Here is a 22948-nt window from a genome sequence, read left to right as displayed (position 1 = left end):
CGAATGCTTTCCCCGGTGAGATACATTCAGCCTCTTGTAAATTGAAGGACCTTTATGAAACACAGAGAGGCGAAAGATTTTAAAAAAATAAAAAATTTTACAATTATTTTTTATTGGTAAATTATTTTGGGAAGACTTGGCATCCATGCCATTTTCTGTTTACCCTTTACAATGTTTATTTTGAATGTCTGATTACAGTTTCCAATTCTCAGTTAATCCTTTTTTATTTTTATTAAAATGTTCGTTGTGGTATGAATCATTTACACGGATGTTTGTCCTGTATATTGTGTTGTTTGTGCCGTGTTATGTTGAGGATTGTGTTGCCACATTGCCGCACAAGGGTTGTATGGGGTCTTAGTTCAGGCATCTCTGGCAGTCTGTTTAATATCTATAAAACCCAGCAAATAAGACGTTTTTAACTGGTGCTATGATTCAGTTCAGAGGGGATCCTCATTTCTGGTCTGTGAAAGACATTAGGATCCCATCCCGTGAACAATATATTAATGACATTAACTTCTCAGAAATCGAATTGTATATGAGGGTTATTTGTTTACCCGAGGTCAAATCATTGCATTATTTTGAAACATGAAAGGAAACCTTTGTCATGTTGCGTGGAGGTCTCTGGGTTTCTCGTTCTGCACTAGCAGGTGCTGTGACAGAAGTTCACAACCATTTTACTCATGCTGCCAAACTGGACATATGAAAGTCTCTTCAGGCCCATATCTCTGGCCATTCCTGAAAAGAAAGGACATTTAGTGACATTTTCACAAGTGACCTGACCTCATAACTTTTAGCATCACGTTTTCACTGGATCATGAAATGACACTCACACTGCAGCATCCAATACAAAACAGGGTTTGGATCTGCTTTTGTTGTCCAGGTTTCATGGTCAACTTTATTATACATATTATTAGCCAATTTCGTCAGTACATGCTCTACCATTTGAGGTCAGGGTACCACGGAGTCATTGGCTGATAATAACAAAGATTGAAAATAAACTGGCTGAGGTTTGAGTTTATGCTCCGTTGAGGTAATGCTCAAGACAGATGATGTAATGTGATCTGGCATTAGAAGACCCTATTTACGCCACGAACACTGAGGCTATGCCCAATAACTGAAATCAAATTTTAAAAATTGTCATATGCGCCAAATACAACAGGTGTAGACTTTGAGTTTATTTTATTTTACAGGGACGGTGCACATTAATCAACTTTTCAGTAAAAGTGCTGGTTTTAGCCAGCTGGCTAACCTTCAATCGCAGTGCCTGGGCAGGTTATTAAAAACAATTACAATAACAATACAGATAAACAATGAGCAGTGAGTGCCTCCCGAGTGGCGCAGCGGTCTAAGTCACTGCATTGCAGTGCTAGAGGCATCACTGCAGGTCCGGGTTTTATCCTGGGTTGTGTCGCAGCAGGCCGAGACCGGGAGACCCATGAGGCGGCGCACAATTGGCCCAGCGTCGTCCGGGTTAGGGGAGGGTTAGGCCGGCCATGATGTCCTTGTCCCATCGCGCTCTAGCGACTCCTGCGGCGGGCCGTGCACTGACACGGTCGCCAGTTGGACGGTGTTTCCTCCGGCACATTGGTGTGGCTGGCTTCCTGGTTAATCAAACAGTGCGTCTTGGCAGGGTTGTGTTTCAGAGGACGCATGGCTCTAGACCTTTGCCTTTCCTGAATCAGTATGGGAGTTGCAGCGATTAGATAAGACTGTAACCACCAACTGGATATCACAAAAATGGGGAGAAAAAGGGGTAAAAAATTAATTAATTAATATTACTATGATCAGTAAGCACATGCAGAGCAACATAGGACATGCAACAAGTAGCACGCAGCAATCGCAACAAAAGAAAATTCATAAAAGCAACAAAGTGTTTCCACACTTCAGAAGCTACTGACATCTTTAACGTGAAATGCTTACTTACAAGCCCTTTCCCAACAATGCAGGGTTAAAAAAAACGTAAAAACAAATAGTAACACTACAAAATAACAAAGCTACATACAAGGAGTACCGGTACCGAGTCAATGTGCAGGGTACTCTGCCCTAACTGCTGGATATCACAAGAAGGTCATATGAGGAGCATCTTTTCTTAAGGTCTATTGTAGAATATTTGGATCGTGTATGTTCATTCAACACTGGTGAACTGGCTGGGCAGATCATGTAGTACAGTGGTTCCCAAACTGTGAGGCACACCCCCCTAGGGGGAGCATGAGGGATTTGCAGGGGGGGAGTGGGGGTCCCCCCCCCCCAATTATTTTTGTTAATTTTTTCAAGGAACTTTAAACTTACTCTTGAAAGTTGTAATAGTATAATGCACAATGTGCAATTTCAAAATTGGGCAGTGCATCATCAGTTCCTCTTGTCATGTTAGTCATTGTATACCATAGAGAGATATTTATAACTGGTCAGAAATATCCAGATCAACTAGCCCATGTCAGCTAATGTGTTTTTATTTAGTTTTTTTTTGCCAATGGATATTGTTGTATTTTTTCCATTCAAATATCACATGGCAAAATGTATAGAATTGCAAGAAAATGTGCTTTAAAACGGCAAAATCCTCTTTGCACCCTGTGACAAAAGGTGTAGAATTGCAGTCAATAAGCTTTAAGCCTGGAAAATCCTCTCCACCAACAAGAGCGGCGTGAACAGTTTGTGTCATGAACAGTGCTTGTGCCTATAGAAATAGACGTGTGCGTGGGGGGCAGTGATAAAGTCTGGCAGCGCCTGATGTAGAACAGTAAAAACATAGAAGGTCTAGTCTAAGCGTAGCGTACTATGAGTCTCACATGGTCAAGAACGTAAATATAAGTTTGCATCATCTCCACTGTTGTTTAAGTCCAAGTCCCTGACATAAGAGCTTGAGTGTGACTTTAGCATGTGGTAGGGGGGGTATTAGTGATTTGTATTTGACATTTGTATCTTATAGTTATTGAGAAAGAATTGATTGAAGTTGGAATATTTGTGACATTATAGCTTTACCGAAGCCTCCTTTAAGACTTCATAATGTTTCATCTGTAGGTGTTACAAAGCAAAAGTTGGAGTCATATGAAGCTTTACCGCTTGCTCTGTAATATGAGTAGTATTTTGATTTCAATAACATGCATAACAAGTGTACATACACTAAGTTGACTGTGCCTTTAAACAGCTTGGAAAATTCCAGAAAATGATGTCATGGCGTTAGAAGTTTCTGAGTCAATTGGAGGTGTACTTGTGGATGTATTTCAAGGCCTACTGTAAAGGAGTCTGTGTGTAGCTGTTGAGATGAGTCAGGCGCAAGACAGCGGATTTGAAGTAATAAAATACTTTACTCAGAAATTCAAACTTAGCACGTAATACACACGGCCACACAATATGGACCACAATACAACAAACAATCACTCACAAATACAACATGTAGAACAGGGGGTTAAATAATAAACAAGTAATTGATGAAGGTACCACGTTCATCTGTACCAACAATAGTACGCAAGTATAAACACTGTGGGCCCAGGCAGCCGTCATACCGCTCAGGAAGGAGACGTGTTCTGTCTTCTAGAGTTGAACGTACTTTGGTGCGAAAAGTTCAAATCAATCCCAGAACAACAGCAAAGGACATTGTGAAGATGCTGGAGGAAACGGGTACAGAAGTATCTATATCCACTGTAAAATGAGTCCTATATCAACATAACCTGAAAAGCCGCTCAGCAAGGAAGAAGCCACTGCTCCAAAACCGCCATGAAAAAAATAGACTACGGTTTGCAACTGCACATGGGGACAAAGATCGTACTTTTTGGAGAAATGTCCTCTGGTCTGATGAAACAAAAATAGAACTGTTTGGCTATAATGACCATTGTTATGTTTGGAGGAAAAAGGGGGAGGCTTGCAAGCTGAAGAACACCATCCCTACCGTGAAGCATGGGGGTGGCAGCATCATGTTGTGGGGGTGCTTTGCTGCAAGAGGGACTAGTGCACTTCACAAAATAGATGGTATCATGAGGGAGTAAAATTATATATATTGAAGCAACATCAGTCAGGAAGTTAAAGCTTGGTCACAAATGGGTCTTCCAAATGGGCAATTACCCCAAGCATTTACTTATTTTACCTTTATTTAACTAGGCAAGTTAAGAACAAATTCTTATTTTCTATGACGGCCATCACAAAGCCCTGACTTCAAACCTATAGAAAATTTGCGGGCAGAACTGAAAAAGTGGGTTAACTGCCTGTTCAGGGGCAGAACAACATTCAACCTTGCGGTTACTAGTCCAACACTCTAACCACTAGGCTACCCTGCCGCCCCAGGAATACTTCCAAAGTTGTGGCAAAATGACTTAAGGACAACAAAGTCAAGGTATTGGAGTGGCCATCACAAAGCCCTGACCTCAATCCTATAGAAAATGTGTGGGCAGAACTGAAAAAGTGTGTGCGAGCAAGGAGGCTTACCAACCTGACTCAGTTACACCAGCTCTGTCAGAAGAAAGTGGTCAAAATTCACCCAACTTATTGTGGGAAGCTTGTGGAAGGCTACCCCAAAAATTTGACCCAAGTTAAACAAATTAAAGGCAATGCTACCAAGTACTAATTGAGTGCATGTAAACTTCTGAACCACTGGGAATATGATGAAATAAAAAAAGATGAAATAAATCATACTATTATTGACATTTCACATTAAAATAAAAGGGGTGATCCTAACTGACCTAAGACGGAAATTTTACTAGGATTAAATGTCAGGAATTGTGAAAAACTGAGTTTAAATGTATTTGGTTAAGGTGTATGTAAACTTCCGACTTCAACTGTATATGCATTGTAGGTAGATTGCACAATGCTAGAATAATATGGAAATAGGTCAAGGCCAACTACGCATCATTTCTTCCATAAACTGTAGGACTGTTTAAACACCTTAACATTTTAGTGTGTATATTTGTTTTTGATATGCAAAGCAGGGAAGCACTGGAAGTTATTTTAAATATGTCATATGTGTTTTCTTTTATGCCTTGGTTATGATCCCTTTTTCCAAGCTTTGTTTTATATGTCTGTAGGTGTGAGGGGAGGAGTCATTGAATGATCATGTATTTTTGTCTCCCTCACTCACAGTTGGGCATTGCCATTGGCTTCCTGGTGCCGCCCATCCTCGTGCCAAATGTTGACAATATAGACGAGCTGGCATACCACATCAGCATCATGTTCTACATCACTGCTGGAGTGGCCACCGTGATCTTCATCCTCGTGGTCTTCAGTATGTCCCGAGGGAAAATGGCCAGTCTTATGCACAGTACATCCTGTGGCTAACACATAGAGTTGGCCAGTAGAGTCACTCCTTTCTAAACTAATCCCAATTATAATGTATAACTCTTTGTCATTATGAGCCTTAAGGTGTTGAATTCATTATAATGCCAATATGAGGGGCCAGAATGACCTATCCCCTAACATTGTCGATGTCACAACAACTCATAGTTCACTCTTGGTAGAGGACAAATAGAGCCTCAGTTCATAACCTTGTGCCGAAGAGATTTGGTTTCCAACTTGCTTCATTGTAAGATTATTTCAACGGGGACACATAGCTCTGCTTTGGCAGTTGGAATACAATTACATTGCAGCATTGCATCTCTGGGGCTTACCATTGGTTCTGTAGTCTCCTGTCCTGGATATCTATTTGTCCCTGGCTGTCATGTTCTCCTGGCAGGGTTGGTGGATAGGTCAGCAGTCTCAGGGATTAGTGTGTGTTGAGATGTGCTCTGAACAGACCACCTAACGTCTCTTCACTCACTCGCTGTGGCAGGGCTGCGATCGCTGTAATTGACCGAGATCTCTTTAGTTGTGATATTAAAACGGAGTAGGGACGTTGAGAGGTCTAGTATAGAGTGATTCCTTTGCCCCCCTAGACTCTGTTTAATGACTGACACTTTCTCAGAGTGATGACACGGTAGGATAGATAGAGAGGTATTCACATGAGTCACACGGACTTCAGTAACCTATGTTTGTCCAGTGTTCATGACTTCTGCAATTACCCTCAGTTAAAACCGCTGAACTGCCTTTTTAAGGAATTTTTTATTTCATCACACAAACCAGGTCATCCCACTTCTGTTTTGGGGCTTCCCAATGTTTTGTTGAAAGAGGCACATTGGGCAAGCTTAGACATGGAACCTAGCCTTAGATGAAGAACGGGGATTCACTGCCTGACCTGCCATTATTTATCTTTTCTTGACTATTGGGAAATGAAACTCTCCTCCGGTGTCAGCAGACAGTATTGAGTAGCGAGTTAACGAATTGATCAAACTGAACACAGGATAAGACAAGGCCCTTTCTATCTCCCCAGACTGCTCTGTGGGAAAACATAAGCATGTTTACAGCCCGTAGCCCTCTAGTTCTGGATCAGTAAACCAGATAATCTTCCAAGAAAATTCAGAGACAACCTATGCCTCTCTTGGTACGGTATCTGCAGTATCTGATACCTATTGAATCACTCTGTTAGCTGAGTGCTGTAAGATATCTGACGCCTATTGAAGCCCTCTGTTAGCTGGATGCTGTAAGATGCAGTATCTGATACCTATTGAAGCCCTCTGTTAGCTGAGTGCTGTAAGATATCTGATACCTATTGAAGCCCTCTGTTAGCTGAGTGCTGTAAGATATCTGACGCCTATTGAAGCCCTCTGTTAGCTGGATGCTGTAAGATATCTGATACCTATTGAACCCTCTGTTAGCTGAGTGCTGTAAGATATCTGATACTTATTGAAGCCCTCTGTTAGCTGAGTGCTGTAAGATATCTGACGCCTATTGAAGCCCTCTGTTAGCTGGGTGCTGTAAGATATCTGACGCCTATTGAAGCCCTCTGTTAGCTGGGTGCTGTAAGATATTTGAAGCCTATTGAAGCCCTCTGTTAGCTGGGTGCTGTAAGATATCTGACGCCTATTGAAGCCCTCTGTTAGCTGGGTGCTGTAAGATATTTGAAGCCTATTGAAGCCCTCTGTTAGCTGGGTGCTGTAAGATATCTGACGCCTATTGAAGCCCTCTGTTAGCTGGGTGCTGTAAGATATTTGAAGCCTATTGAAGCCCTCTGTTAGCTGAGTGCTGTAAGATATCTGACGCCTATTGTGAAGCCCTCTGTTAGCTGGGTGCTGTAAGATATCTGACGCCTATTGAAGCCCTCTGTTAGCTGGGTGCTGTAAGATATTTGAAGCCTATTGAAGCCCTCTGTTAGCTGAGTGCTGTAAGATATCTGACGCCTATTGAAGCCCTCTGTTAGCTGGGTGCTGTAAGATATCTGACGCCTATTGAAGCCCTCTGTTAGCTGGGTGCTGTAAGATATTTGAAGCCTATTGAAGCCCTCTGTTAGCTGGGTGCTGTAAGATATCTGACGCCTATTGAAGCCCTCTGTTAGCTGGGTGCTGTAAGATATTTGAAGCCTATTGAAGCCCTCTGTTAGCTGGGTGCTGTAAGATATCTGACGCCTATTGAAGCCCTCTGTTAGCTGGGTGCTGTAAGATATTTGAAGCCTATTGAAGCCCTCTGTTAGCTGAGTGCTGTAAGATATCTGACGCCTATTGAAGCCCTCTGTTAGCTGGGTGCTGTAAGATATCTGACGCCTATTGAAGCCCTCTGTTAGCTGGGTGCTGTAAGATATTTGAAGCCTATTGAAGCCCTCTGTTAGCTGAGTGCTGTAAGATATCTGACGCCTATTGAAGCCCTCTGTTAGCTGTACAGATAGGTGGAGTAGATGCTAGTTGGTGTGTGGGTCTACTCTATGAACTCCTACCCCAGTGAGCTGATCTCTCCTCCACTTCTCAGACTGAACGTTGGAGCTGGACTCTCCAGTGTGACTATTGTTGAATCACTGACTGACTGACTCACTCACTGCGCACCAGGGGCATGGAGGAAGAGAGGGGGGCCCTGATAGGGCAAACAGTTACTGGTGCATTTCATCTCTCCAGTCCTCAGGCAAATTCTCAGACACGCATCTTTCTTTCTCTCTCTTTCTCTCTTGCTCTTTTAGCGATAGGCCTGGTGTGTTGCCTTGGCTGCGTTGTACTGAACTAGCTGGATGTAACTTTGGCCCCTCCTGTCCTATAGTCCCCCAAAGCTATGTGACTGCCCTAACTCCTACTGAGCTCAGGTGTCTGTGTTGATTGATAGAAGCACAGATGGAGGGATGTTAGAAGTCATGGGATGGCCATTGTCCTTTCAGTAATTTGTTGCTATCACCAGCTTATTTGAGTGACTGCTGCTAGTTTTTCTTGGGAGGAGAAACGAGGGGGAGGATTGGCTTGTGGTTGGATCCAATTTTAACATGGTCTTTTAAAGGGCTCTGACAGATGTGCAACTTCAGAATCTACATCCAACCCTTTTCTAATATATTTTGGGTGTGTCTAGATAATGTATGTTGAGAACACACATTTAGGTGTGTCTATGATTGGTGTTTGTCAAATATCTGTATAGGAATGAATGGTCCAGTGTTACGGGAATTGCATACAAACTTCTACTCTACAGTATATCAGCATTATCACATTATTATTATTACCGGTTCTGTTTCTGTGTTCAACAGTGTTCCAAGAGAAGCCGGAAATCCCTCCCACCCTGGCTCAGGTCCAGGCCAGGAGCATCCCTCCAGAAGAGTACTCCTACGTGGCCTCTATCCTGAGACTGCTGCGTAACCTACCCTTCATGCTCCTCGTCATCAGCTATGGTGGGTCGTATTCACCCTCAATCACTCTCAAACCACACCCATTTCTACCAGCATGTTTGTACTCCTATTATTTGAGAAAACAGAAGTTACATACGGCTGGCCAGATCAAAGCTTGTTGTATTGGTGATGCCCCAGACCTCATCTCATAAACACGCACACATGGCCTCACAGCAGAATCGCCCCTATTTGAAGTACACTGTGCATTATCCTGCAGTCTCTACTGTGTGTCCCTGAATGAGTTCAAGTAAGGTGAACTCACAAACGTAAATATGAACAACGTGGATGCTGTTGCATCATCACAGTGACAGGTGATTGAAAACATGTGCACAACATCAGAGTATAACCATCTGAAGAAAACATCTGCTAAGGTCTTAAAGCCAGATCAATAGGTCATTATCAGTTTGTGCTTAGAGATGTGAATATATCTCTCATTATGTTTTTGTATCCAGCACACTGTACATATTTGTACATCAAACGGTATTTTTGAGGATTTTAGGTTTATTGTCAGATTCTTAGGGTTGAAAGGTCACAGTCCTTGTAGTTAATTGTTAACTTATTGAATATTTGCAATGGTAGGGTTACTAGTCCATAAAGGTATTGCCTCAGGTCAGCTTAGCCTGATTACATTTTCACTGAATTATTGTCTGCCTTGGCTGTGCCATCTCAAGAAAACAATGAAATAAATGCTGGAGTTGAACTATTACATATGTCTTGCCCTTTAGCTGTTTGGAAATATGACGTTTTACTTTTTAAAATGTTATTTGATGTTTACATTGTTTACCCTTTGATGTGGCAAATAAGGACTTTCAGGAACAAGACAACAAACCTTAAGGGCAAAGCTGTCCAAACCAATTAAATATTGAGTGACACACCACTATTTATGTCAAATATTCTCTCCTTTGTAGTAGTAGACTGGCTAAGGGCCATGTATGGGTTCCATTAGGACAGGGCCAGTGAAACCCAAATGCAGCGTCCCATCTGGATCCCCCTGCTTTCCCTGCAGGCCTCAGACTAAATAAAGACCTGCTCCTCTGCAGACTACAGCTCCTGTGGAATACAGCTCTGTCTCAGAGTGCAGAAACAAAACTAACATGTTTCCTTATGTTTTCTGCAGGGCTGAATGTCGGTTGTTTCTACGCTGTTTCCACACTGCTGAACCGGATGATCATTGAGCATTATCCAGTAAGTCTCACCTGAATCTTATCACAAGAAAATCAACCTACTGTAGTCTGCATAAGTCCCTCTGTGGTCATGCCCGTCAGTTATATCCTCACTTACTGTATTCAAAGAAGATCTTGAGATGTTACCTCCCCAATAAGTAAAACATTTAACTGTGTAGTCTATAATTAAGGGTATTTTCTAGCACTAAAGACACAATTCTATAGCCCCGAAAAATATGACTGAGGTATAAGAGAACTAGTGTCAAGTTCTAGTAGCAAGTAGGCTCACCCCAGGTAAGATAACTGAAAAGCGTGAGAGGGTCAGGATGTCCAATTTGACTGCAGAAAGACCAATTCAGTCATTTTTAACCTCCACAGGGTGAAGAGGTGAATGCTGGAAGAATTGGCCTCACCATTGTCATTGCGGGGATGGTGGGGTCCCTCATATGTGGGATCTGGTTGGACAAGACCAAAACCTACAAGTAAGATACTCTTAGGAACACTTGGGAACACTTGAGAGTACACAATACTTTACTAAAAATACACGTTATTGCATGTAGCATTATACATGCTAATTCCTGCAGTTATACCCATTTTGCCATGACTTATGCCATGATACAATTATATCTGAGTGAGAGTGACAAACAAAATCAATGTGGGCCCCCTGGAGGACAGGGCTCTTGGGCATGTGCCCTGGTATAAGGCCATGATTATTAGATAGCTGGCAAGACAAACTTGCCAATCAAATTATTTTCTCTGCAATGGCTATTGAGTGACTGAAATAACAAGATAAAAAATGCTGATGCACAACCACATTTCGAAATTGCACTTTGTATATTCTAGTAACAGTAAGTAGAGACCCTGACTGAGTCCCTAAAAAAACTAAAACGATTTGGTTAGGGACCCTCTAGTGGCCGCGTGGCCCTAAGCGACCACTTATGCCCAGGGCTCAGTGGCCCTTCCTTAGTACTAATTAACTAAATAAGGTTACATACACATTCCCCAACTTAGACACATACACATTGTAATAGTGCGGCTGTAGCTGGCTGCTGACAAGGCTACTGGCTAATCTTTTGTCTGATGACACCAGCAAATTCCCAGTAATTGGCTTTATAATACTCTCAAGATTTTTCGTCACGCTCTCTGATCAAGTCAGTCAAGCTCCGTGTTGGAAGAGGTCCAGTAACTGCTGATGAGTCAGTTAATAAGATAAGAGCTGTTAAGGTCCCACTTCTCATCTCTTTGAGAACCTTTGCCCTTTTTAATTAATGATTAAAATGTGATTTGTCTTGCGTACAGATAACTATTGTGTACAGATAAAGACTAGTGCCTACAGTAGCCAGATTCACTGTATATACTTAATCTTACTCTACATCTAACATCTCAATCATATCCTTCATTAAAAAAACTATCCATAGCATAGGTTGACAAGGTAACAATCAGTAATGTTGTGTTACACTCTTGAACTCCGGGCTATGAAAACAGTAAACCAAATATGACCTTGGATGGGCTGGGCTCTTGCTTCTCTCATTAGCCACTCTAAGGGAGTAACTTTCTACATGAATGTCTTTTAAAGCTCTCATTCAAAGGCAGGCGTCTAGCAAGATTAGTTATTCTTGTTGGAAGTGGAAACCATTGAGGTTCTGGAGGAACTAAGCGTTGTATCTGATGCCTCTCCCTGCATATCCAAGCTGACAAGTTTTATCTATGAATCCTCTCAGCTGAAGCACTGGCCTGTTGGAGTTTAGGCTCCATAGTTAATGGTGCCTGAGAGGAAGTCTCTATCCTTTTAAATGCATCTATGTACAGATGTAGATCTTAAGGGAAAGGGGGATACCTAGTCAGTTGTACAACTGAATGCATTCAACTGAAATGTGTCTTCCGCATTTAACCCCATTTTACTGAATCAGAAAGGTGCCGGGGGCTGTCTTAATCGACATCCACGTCATCGGATCCCGGGGAACAGTGGCTGACATTTTAAAGTGGAAATTACAATCTTGAGAAGCCTTTTTAAACCTTGAATACACTACAAGTTCACAATTCCTGCTGTGTAGGAACATTCTCAGTCACAAAATAGTGATCAAATTAAGATACTACATCTGTAGAGGTTATTAATGTAGTCATTCAGACATCTGCGCAGACAATGTCCAATTCCGTTTAATCTCCTTTCTATTTGTTTTGGTCAAATAACACAGGTTGTTGTTTCTCACCACAGAGCAGCCATTCATCAAACACCTGACCTGATCATGAACTACCTTGGTTGGTGGAAATAAAAGTACAGGCTTTGTTACCTCAATTCCTTTCAAACATAAAGAAAATGTGATAGAAGTTGACGGTAAAGTTGGCAACTTTTCATCTTAGTATGAAAGGGATATATAACACATGTTATGAGGGTGAAAATTGTTTCCCCAAATTCTTCACATGACATCTGAATAAATCGAGCCAAAGCAGTCAACCCAGATTTCTGTTATTGATGCACCCTTCCTCATACCTCCATGTGTGTGAGAGACAAAGGACGAAGTTGTATTAACAACAATAGCTGAGTGGAGCAATGTTTCATGCGTGGTTGTACAGGAAGAGCTTCACCATAGTAAGCCTGTTGGTGTAGGCCAGAATGTGCCAGTTTTAATAAGGGGGTCTTAGATGGTCAGGAATCTTGTTTTTCCTCTCATAGAGGATGGGATTGGAGGGGTTGACAGTGGAGCCACAGCCAGCCTTACTGAACAGTTCTGCATGCTAGTTCAGAACCTGGACAGGTTACTGGTGCTGTATGTAGGCCTACCACAGATTGTTGAGGACTGGGACTTTTCTGAAGTGCTTTGTGAAACTTATGTAAAAGCAATATCCAGATAAGATGAATACATTGCAGATTCATTCAAATCCCATATGGGATATTCAGCAATGTTGACGTGTCCGTGAGCAATGCAGCAAATCAACCTGCTTATTCAAATATAGTTAGTACATTTCTATTTACACAAGCATACAGTACATTTCATACAGGCAAAATCCAGGAAAAACAAACATATGATTATTTTCCTCTCTCCCCAGACAGACTACCCTGGCTGTATATCTTCTGTCCTTCGTGGGAATGGTGGTCTATGCCTTCACCCTCAACTTAGGCCACCTATGGGTGGTGTTTGTAACATCGGGGGCTCTTGGGTAAGAGTGAACAAACACAATGATGTTTGTGAATGATTTGCATTTGCTAGCTTTTCCACCTTTAGCATGTCAGTTGTAATGTGGGGTGGATTAGGTTTCCTGCCCTGGTCACACCGCAGGAGCACTGCATGCTATTTACATTGCAAACTGCCTCCCTGCTCTTTAAACAGCCACTCTGTGGGAAAAGGCAGACAATATCTTCAAATGCTCAGTAGTTAAGACTGTTTAAGGTCAAGTATAATATAATAATAATAATATATGCCATTTAGCAGACGCTTTTATCCAAAGCGACTTACAGTCATGTGTGCATACATTCTACGTATGGGTGGTCCTGGGGATCAAACCCACTACCCTGGCTTTACAAGCACCATGCTCTACCAACTGAGCTACAGAAGGACCATCATGGGAGACAAGCCCATGATTATGTGCAACATGAATTATTTTCCTCTGGAGTTGAATAAGTATTTTATTATTTGTTAACCGATGTATAAAGGAGATGAACAAGAGCTGAAGGTTTTAAAGGGTCTGCTAGAGAAATGCCCTCAGAGGAGATTTGGCTGTGGAGTAGATTTGGTTATTTCTCTCAGAAGGCATGAAATGTTAAGTGCTGCTCTTTAGTTTGACTAAAAACAACACTGGAAAACCTCATGTCTTCAGGTTCTTCATGACCGGGTACCTGCCGCTCGGCTTTGAGTTTGCTGTGGAGCTGACCTTCCCAGAGTGTGAGGGCACCTCCTCAGGCCTGCTCAACTGTTCAGCTCAGGTAACAGGGATCATACTTTGGGATAATATATATTCACCATTGAAATAGTACATCTAGGTTTGTTGTATGCATGAAGTCTATGTATGAACTTAATGCATTTTATGCACGCGTTGACAATAACAACATAGTCCCGGGTGTGAGGGCTGCCACCGACCCAGAAGATTGGGTGGTCTCGCTCTCCAAGGCCGAGTCCAGTCTGTAACCCAGCTCAATGGGGCTGCAGTGGAGCAGATCGAGAGCTTAAAGTGTCCAAATCACTGAACTTAAAATGGTCCACACACAGTTGTGAAGAAGGCGCGGCATGGGCCCTCAAATCTTCAAAGTTCTACAGCTGTACCATTGAGAGCATCTTGACTGGCTGTATCACAGCTTGGTATGGCAATAGCACCGCCCTCGACCGCATGGACAACCCAGTACATTACTGGGGCCGAGCTCCCTGCCATCCAGGACCTCTATATCAGGCGGTGTGAAAGGAAGGCCCGGAAAAAAGTTAGACTCCAACCACCCAAGCCATAGAAGGTTCTCTCTGCATACGCACAGCAAGCGGTACCGGTGCATCAAGTCTGACACCAACAGGCTCCTGAACAGCTTCTATCCCCAAGCTATAAGACTGCTAAATAGCTAACTAAATAGCTAACAAAATGATTACACATAACATCTGAGTTGACCTTCGTATTTTATTCTTATTTTTGCACTCTTTATGCACGTTCACAGGGTCCTCCTACACACTATGCACACTGATACTTCAACACACATACGCTCTCTCCATAATATGCACATACCTTTACATTTCATACCAACTCACATACACTCACATACACTCACACCCACTCACATACACTCATCAGATATGCTGCTGTTACTCTGTTTATCATATATCCTGATGCCTAGTCACCTCACCTTACCCCTATACCTCTATCCATCCAGTATCTCTGCACATTGTAAATATGGTACTGGAACTGACTCATGTTATTTTTTTTGTTCAACCTTGTTATTTTTAGTATTACATTGTTGGGGTTAAAGCTTGCAAGAAAGGCATTTCACTGCACTTGTGCATGTGACATTAAAACTTGAAACTTGATTGTGTTTAGAGATGATCAACTCTCATGTTCACTCCCCTCATTCTTCCAGATATTTGGGATCATATTCACCATCGGTCAAGGGAAGATCATAGAGCACTTTGGAACGTTCGCTGGGAACATCTTTCTCTGTGCCTTCCTCCTCATAGGCACTATTATGACAGGTAATTTGCTTAACCCCTACACACATTATAGCCCTATTTTGCAATAACAGAACAGCTTTACGGTAGATTGAACTTTGGACTCATCTGCCTGCAATTGTTATAGTGAAGCACAGTGTCCTGTTATGTGATCCACATTATATGGGGCTGTAGGAACGCATGACTCCTCAGATAATCGCAGTCAGTTGCACAGATTTTGCGTAATAGCCCTATCTAGGATTCATCCTGGAGTAATGATGCCCTCTAGTGGGTCATAGTGACCATGACTTCTCTTCACAGGAAAACGTTAACACATTTTCTACATACAGTAGTACATTTCCCACATAGTTTCCGAGGCTATACATTCCTGAACATCAATACTATATATGACCCATGCATTTCTGAATATGTTTCTTAGTAGTGCCTTACCGCTCTCATCTATATGTCACAGCATTCATCAAGTCTGACCTCCGACGGCAAAAGGCCAACCATCTGGCTGAGACACAGGCGGCAAGTGTAAGTATATCTGTTTCTGCTATTTGGTGTCAGCGGTAGGATCTCTGCCTTCCAGTTAAAAGGGATGTGATTTGTTGGATACTGCCCCTGGCTGATGCTCCATTCAATGGACTATGCTGGCTGTCTGGCTGCTTCTCTGGTGTGGGTTCCTCTTGTTTGCTGGGGAGTGGACACAAGCGTCAGACACCACCGTGCTTTTCCTCAGCTCTCTGAAAACAACCCAGCTGTTTCTGAAAACATAACTTTGCACCCGCTGTCAGGTCTCTGAAAACAACCCAGCTGTTTCTGAAAACATGACTTTGCACCCGCTGTCAGCTCTCTGAAAACAACCCAGCTGTTTCTGAAAACATGACTTTGCACCCGCTGTCAGCTCTCTGAGAACAACCCAGCTGTTTCTGAAAACATGACTTTGCACCCGCTGTCAGCTCTCTGAGAACAACCCAGCTGTTTCTGAAAACATGACTTTGCACCCGCTGTCAGCTCTCTGAAAACATGACTCTGCACCTGCTGTCAGCTCTCTGAAAACATGACTTTGCACCCGCTGTCAGCTCTCTGAAACATGACTTTGCACCCGCTGTCAGCTCTCTGAAAACATGACTTTGCACCCGCTGTCAGCTCTCTGAAAACATGACTTTGCACCCGCTGTCAACTATCTGAAACATGACTTTGCAGCCGCTGTCAGCTCTCTGAAAACATGACTTTGCACCCGCTGTCAGCTCTCTGAAAACATGACTTTGCACCCGCTGTCAGCTCCGATTAGCTGTATTTGATTACATGCATTGCTGGTGTCTGATTCAAAAACATGCTTGAGAAGTTTCTGTTTCGTTCGACATGCAACATGCATGCCAAAGATACTGTACCTTTTGTCACAGATTATTATGGCTGCAGAGTTGTAGGAATCTACAGGTATCACACAATATCAGGGTGAAATATCATTGTGGTTTATCTGGAGTATAGAACTACAATGATCCAGCCACCTTTTATTTAACTAGGCAAGTCAGTTAAGAACACATTCGTATTTTACCATGACTGCCTACCCCGGCCAAACCCTCCCCTAACCCGGACGACGCTGGGCCAATTGTGCATCGCCCTATGGGACTGCCGATCGCGGCCGGTTGTGATACATCCCGGGATCAAACCAGGGTCTGTAGTGACACCTCTAGCACTGATATGCAGTGCCTTAGACCGCTGCGCCACTCGGGAGTATATTCATCATAAGAGTGTACAATAGGCTATAGTAAAAAATACATCACATTTACTTTTTCAATTACTCTCACTTGGCAGCTAAAATAAATCATATACCAATGGCTTGCTCACGCAAGAGGATGTAATTCTGTATTTTTTTTGCTTTAATCATATAATAGATTCATAATTAACTTCAGGTTCAACTCACCATTGGCCAGTGATGTTCAGCTGTTGAAGGTCAACTTTAAATCATTAACAAGACTATCATGCCTAACAAATCCCCTCTGCTCAGCGACTATTCTTTCTATTATTATCACTTATTTTATCTCAATGCAGGTTGGGAGCTTTACACACTTCATTTATGGAATACTACAATAATCCCATCAATACTTCTCTTAATATTTAAAACCAGTGCAATGTCCCTTGTCTCCAGTTACAGTGCCAAGAGAATTCAAGAATTTACTCTCCATTTTTTTTTTAAATTCAATGTTGTTCAATGTTTAGTCACAGTAGGTAGCATTGTATTAGTTGAAAATATAGCTTAGAACATTTTTTATAGCGTCTGAAGAGTCAAAAGACCATATTGCACAATTTGACTGTTTAATCCATAATCCTTTACAATTCCAGTCCAGCTTTATGTCATATCCTTTCCATCCTCAGAAGAGTCCTCATTAAGAGAAGGCTCTCTCTAGAGGCAGGTGGACTGCTGGAGTTAAAAGAAGGTGTTATGGGAGGGTCTGGAAAGGGCAGAGGGATTATGGTGATAGGGATGGTGGAGGAGCCCTCTTGCCCCTCTTGTGCGTGATTCCCTAGTCGTTGTTCCAGGCTGCAGACTCCTCGTCTCGGATACAGGACTACGGGGCCACAACACCCAGCAGATCACAGGAGCAGCAATCCTGACATTAACTTCACTAAAACCCAAACACACACCTGCCAAGGTACAGGTATCAAGTCTCTGAATCTTATTTCACACATGCAAAGTGCTGTACAGTACAACATGCAATCATAAAGAGCACTCCTATTGGGGATGTGTTGAGAATTCCAATAGAAATATAAAGACATAAAACACTAAATTCACTCAATCTTTACACATTAAACATTTTCTAAATGCTGTAGTCTGTAACCCGCTTCAGCAGGGTGAAAGGTCGTAAAGAAAGACATGGCACCTGCTCTTTCTGTGAAAAGAGCAGTAACTTGGATTGAGAATGCCATGTGGGACTTGCCAAAGCAGATGACAGGGATTGGTCAAGCATAAGGAGTCTCCAAGCAGGGTTGGGAGTTAATATCTGGATAGGGTACTGTGCTTCAATTCCAATAATCAGTAAGACACACTTTCTGTCCGCTAAGCAGTGACTGAGGAACTGAAGTTCTGTAAAATATTGTTGGAAATGAAGTGGTCGTGCCGAAGCTTTGTTGAAGTATGCTACTTTCAGCTTGAGTGTAATATTAGTGCTTTAAACTATTTGTCCTTCGGTTGATCATCCTTCTCAAAGCAAAGCCCTACTATATGAGCTGGTTGGAAAACAAAATGGTGATGATTTCATGTGTGGCAGAGAGCTTTTAACTTCCTGTTTAAGTGTTAGCTCATAAACCCCTGAGAAAATGTTTTGGTACCTTAGGGTCACAAGGGTCAGGGGAATCAATCAGCTTTTTCTGTTTTCCAGAGAAAGATAATCATAAGTGTATACATTACCTGTAAAACACGTATTGTTTTGATAACCTAAATACATTCTAGTGAAACCAAGTTACTGAAGTGCCTGTTTGTCTAATTTACACCATCAGCATACCGCCCTGCATCCCACTGCTGGCTTGTCTATGAAGCTAAGCAGGGTAGGTCCTGGTTGGTCTCTGGATGGGAGGCCAAATGCTACTGGAAGTGGTGTTGGAAGGCCAGTAGGAGGCACTTTTTCCTCTGGTCTAAAACAAATATATCCCAATCCCCCAGTGCAGTGATTGGGGACATTGCCCTGTGTACGGTGACGCTTTTGGATGGGACGTTAAACATGTGTTCCGACTATGTGGTCACTGTGGCACTTATCGTAATAGTAGGGGTGTTAATCCCGGTGTCCTGGATAAATTCCCAATCTGGCTATTATACCATCCCCAGCTTCCAATTGGCTGTAACTGTTCCCCTGGTCGTTGCTGTAAATGAGAATGTGTTCTCAGTCAACTTACCTGGTAAAATAAGGTAAAATAAGGGTTAAAATAAGGGTTAAATAAAATGTGCTTAGTTTATAAATATTGAGACCCAATAAGATGTTCCATTGTTAGTAAGATCCACCTCAATAGAAATAACACAATTTCAAGTTTTAACATAGTACATGTAGTAATATATAATATTGGAACATCATGAGGAACATCTGATGTCTAATAGTAATGTTTTGATTTGACAGAAACAGGAAGGCATCTCACCGCCAGCTACACTGAAGGAGGTCAAGGTATAAGGAGGAATTCCAGTTGGACAGGTGTGAGAAGACAGCCCAGCACACACTGACATGTTTGAAAATGACCAAAGGATGTACACACAAACAGATACAGTCCGTACAGTAAAACGCATGCTGCTTTCCCTCTACAAATGTGAAGGTGAGCACATGCACAAGTGATGAATTTGGATGAACATGTAATTACTACTTAATTGAAACTATGACACGGAGGACGCCTCTGAGGAAGTCAGAGCCCAGGAATGTACTGTAGGCTGGGGCATGGACACCCTGCTCTGGCTTTAGTTCCAGTGACTGCTCTTTCTACTGCCTAGCACAACTGGCTCCCCAGATCTACTCAAGCCATGCAGAGGAACTCACGTGGAACCTCACATGTTCTCCCTCGACAGATAACGAGTTTGATTGTCAAGCACAACCGGAAGTATTTCAAGTTTAATGACCTGTTAATTCATATTTAAGTGTCACTTTTTGAGAGTACGCTACGAATGGTTCATCTTTTCATTTTGTTTACCTTTGTCTCCAATCTAAATCATGTAAATGTTGATGTCTGTGCATCCTGATATGAGCAGTATTGTGCTTTTTGTTTCCTGACATTTGGCCAATACTATACCGTAACCAAACTTAACATTGCTAAATGTATTAATATAACTGCTGTATCTTTGGAATGCTAGTTAAAGGTAGACTACAGACTCAGTGGTTTCAGTTGAATGGCAGTCTGTTCAGAGGTTCAGTCAAGCCAACTCACCTAGTGGTTTAACATGATTTTGAGATTGCTATCTGCCAAATAGGATTACAGAGATACTTGTGGGTACTACTGATAATGGTGAATAGGGCTGATACTGTGCCTGAGTATATCTCAGAAGGAATCAACCTGCTTTAACCACATTCTTAGAATAGCTGTTGTATTCAATGCTCTGCATTGACTTGTTTTAGAGCCTAAAACGCAATGATAACAATGTGAGCACAAAATCATTAGCGTGACGAGACAGACAATCCAATGGATTTGTCATTTTGCACAAGGTAGGCTAGTGTTGTATTTTGTATGTATGATTCTTTTGGTCTGTACATTTGTTACTGAGAACTCTTTCATGCCATACTTAATGATAATAGTGAGATTTAAGATGAAATTCCATAAGTGCAGTGTTTCATCAGCTTTCTTTTTTTTGAAGGATCATTTTATATACATCAAATGGTGATGTAATTTTTGACTATTTGTCATACTCAGTAATGAACAACATAATTATAGTTTTGTAAAAATGTTTGTAGACGCTGTTTGGACGAATTGTCAGTGTGAACAATTGTACATGGTAATCTGGTGAACTAAATGTAAAAAACATTTTAAAATGCTCTGTTATTTTATCAATGTATGTGTTATACCACACACAAAATCCAGTAACATACAGAAACCATCACTGAGCAGTTTAGAAATCAAGACAAAGGCCCAATGTTGAGAGAATCCATTCAAGTACTGTACATGGCACTCACACCAAATTGTTCATTTACATAAAACAATTCCAAATCCAGTCAACCCTACCACACATTAATCAAACCATTGTTAATATACATAAAATCATCACTGTACATTTATGTACCATTACTGTACATGCTGAAACATTTATCGACAATCCCTGTTCAATTGTCCATGCAAGAGTGAAACAGCTGTAGCCAAACTCTAGTATATCCTAGCACAGGTACAAATCACGTAGGACAGGTACAAATGACCTGCAGAAAATAAATTCCAGTTATTGTATACCCCCTCTTAAAATCTTAAAGCTATTGGACTTGTCTTTGTGTACATACAGTATAGTAAATAGGCCACTCATTATTTAAGAGAAGAAGCATACTATCCCACAGCTCTCTCTATTGCTGGGCTAAATGGCACAATGTATAACAAAAGTTTTCTGTAGCTTGGAATCAGTTTGGCTTCTTATGCCATGCAGCCACCTCCTCCTGAGGCTCTGGAACACACTGGAACCCAATCAGCATTCCCATGATAGAGAAACCTGGAGAGGTGAGAGGATGGAATGGGGTTTCCTCTGCATAACAGACACCAGCAGCACAAGCTCTGAGCAAATTATATCAGATGAAAAATGTTGTTGTGAGTGATGCACATTCTGTACCTGGTAGTTTGATGATTTACTAACACTGTGTTGTTACTGGTTATAACAAAACAAGCTCACTATTTGATCAGATGGGATTATAGAGCTGCAGTACTTTCTCGCCACAATGAGAGGTGCCATAATGCCAATGGTCAGAGGTGCCGTTTTGTGGATGAAGGATTGATAGACTCTACAGTACCCCATTCATAGACACTAACTGCTTTTGCGCCTATTGATGATAGCATCTTCGGGTCGGGGGAGTTGTGTGTGTTATGGGAGGGTCTCACACTCTGAACGTTGAAAATGCATCGGTTTTGGAAACATAAGGAACCGATCTTTCACATCCGCTAGAAATTATTTTCAAAACAAACACACTTTAATAGAGTTAGTGTTCCCACACAAAACGGCACCTTCTAGGTGTCACTGAACTGGATTCATTACCACCAACCCCGGACTGTATTGTCTCATTATGCGCACCTGGTTCCATTCCCCCTGATTTGGATATATATATATTCCAATCTATACTGTATATCTCTCTCTCACACACACACACACACACACACACACACACACACACACACACACACACACACACACACACACACACACACACACACACACACACACACACACACACACACACACACACACACACACACACACACACACACACACACACACACACACACACACACACACACACGTGTGCCCTCTGTTCCCTTTTGTCCTCGTCGGTTGTTGTTACTATGTCCGTTGGTCCTGTGAGTACCTGTGCTGTTGTATCGGCTTCCATGCTACGTGTTATTATGCACATGTTTTACGGGTCCTGTCCCATGTATTGTTTAGGGATTTACACCTCACTCTTTTGTTTGGGTGGAGATATAAAAAAACTATTACGTATGCGCTTGTCTCCTATCATTATCCAACGTGAGACAGTGATGACCCCCCCAACCTAGCAAAAACACCAGGTGCATGACTTAATCTTCTTCCCATTACGCTTTTCCATTTCCAGAATCTTCCCTTGCTGAGCCTGGCTACTACACAATATTAGAAATCTACCATTTCCAATTAACCCGGGCTAGTTTAACTTCACCCATCTCTCTCTTTCTCTACAGCATTGGTTAGTCAGGTAGGGTGTAAATGAGGCCCTATGGTCTCATCGATCACAACTTTCCACTCCGACACATTATTGCTCTTGCTTCCTACCTTGACCCTATTTTTGCTTTCTACACTAGACGCTCAGTTGCTTTCAGTATCATGATCTCTCTTCTTATGTCTTTCCTCTACAGACCATTCAGATCCTTGCCCCTCATCCTCCCACTCCATATCATCAGAATGGTCACCCATAATGATCGCACTCCAGCACAGCTATTGCTTCTCTAACATTCTCTTAATTCTTAGGGCTGCAATCCCGTTACCGGGATTGATATGACAACAGCCAGTGAAGGTGCAAAGTGCCAAATTCAAACAACAGAAATTTCATAATTAAAATTACATGCATCTTATACCATTTTAAAGGTAATCTTGTTGTTAATGTCATGTTCGTTGTAACGATGAGACCAAGGCACAGCGCGATAAGCATACATTCTTTAATTAACGAAGAACACCAAAACAAGCAAACAAACAAACAAACAAACAAACAAACAAACAAACAATGCCCTGGAAGCTATATAACACAAGTGCTGACAGGAAACTACACATAGAAAATAACCCACAAAACCCAAATGGAAAATGTCAACCTAAATAGGAT

The 22948-nt window shown here is 41.9% G+C and overlaps 1 protein-coding gene across 2 annotated transcripts in view; it reads left to right on the top strand.

Annotated features, from left to right (window-relative positions):
- Nucleotides 1-22098, top strand: part of LOC124046462 (feline leukemia virus subgroup C receptor-related protein 2-like) — a 30408-nt gene extending 8310 nt beyond the window's left edge. Inside the window, exons 2-11 of one of the 2 annotated variants that reach the window (XM_046366850.1) lie at nucleotides 5071-5212; nucleotides 8516-8656; nucleotides 9771-9838; nucleotides 10195-10298; nucleotides 12865-12975; nucleotides 13633-13738; nucleotides 14870-14981; nucleotides 15409-15473; nucleotides 17484-17596; nucleotides 19052-22098. In XM_046366850.1, coding sequence (XP_046222806.1) covers nucleotides 5071-5212; nucleotides 8516-8656; nucleotides 9771-9838; nucleotides 10195-10298; nucleotides 12865-12975; nucleotides 13633-13738; nucleotides 14870-14981; nucleotides 15409-15473; nucleotides 17484-17558 — 924 coding nt within the window. In that variant the 3' untranslated portion in view covers nucleotides 17559-17596; nucleotides 19052-22098. The remainder of the gene's footprint in view (nucleotides 1-5070; nucleotides 5213-8515; nucleotides 8657-9770; nucleotides 9839-10194; nucleotides 10299-12864; nucleotides 12976-13632; nucleotides 13739-14869; nucleotides 14982-15408; nucleotides 15474-17483; nucleotides 17597-19051) is intronic. The other variant, XM_046366851.1, reaches the window with a different exon arrangement.
- The last annotated feature ends 850 nt before the right edge of the window (nucleotides 22099-22948 follow it).

The sequence above is a fragment of the Oncorhynchus gorbuscha genome, linkage group LG10 (assembly GCF_021184085.1).
Source record: "Oncorhynchus gorbuscha isolate QuinsamMale2020 ecotype Even-year linkage group LG10, OgorEven_v1.0, whole genome shotgun sequence".
Taxonomy (NCBI): Eukaryota; Metazoa; Chordata; class Actinopteri; order Salmoniformes; family Salmonidae; genus Oncorhynchus; species Oncorhynchus gorbuscha.
Note: the sequence above shows the minus strand (reverse complement) of the source record. Positions and strands in the feature narration are given on the sequence as shown.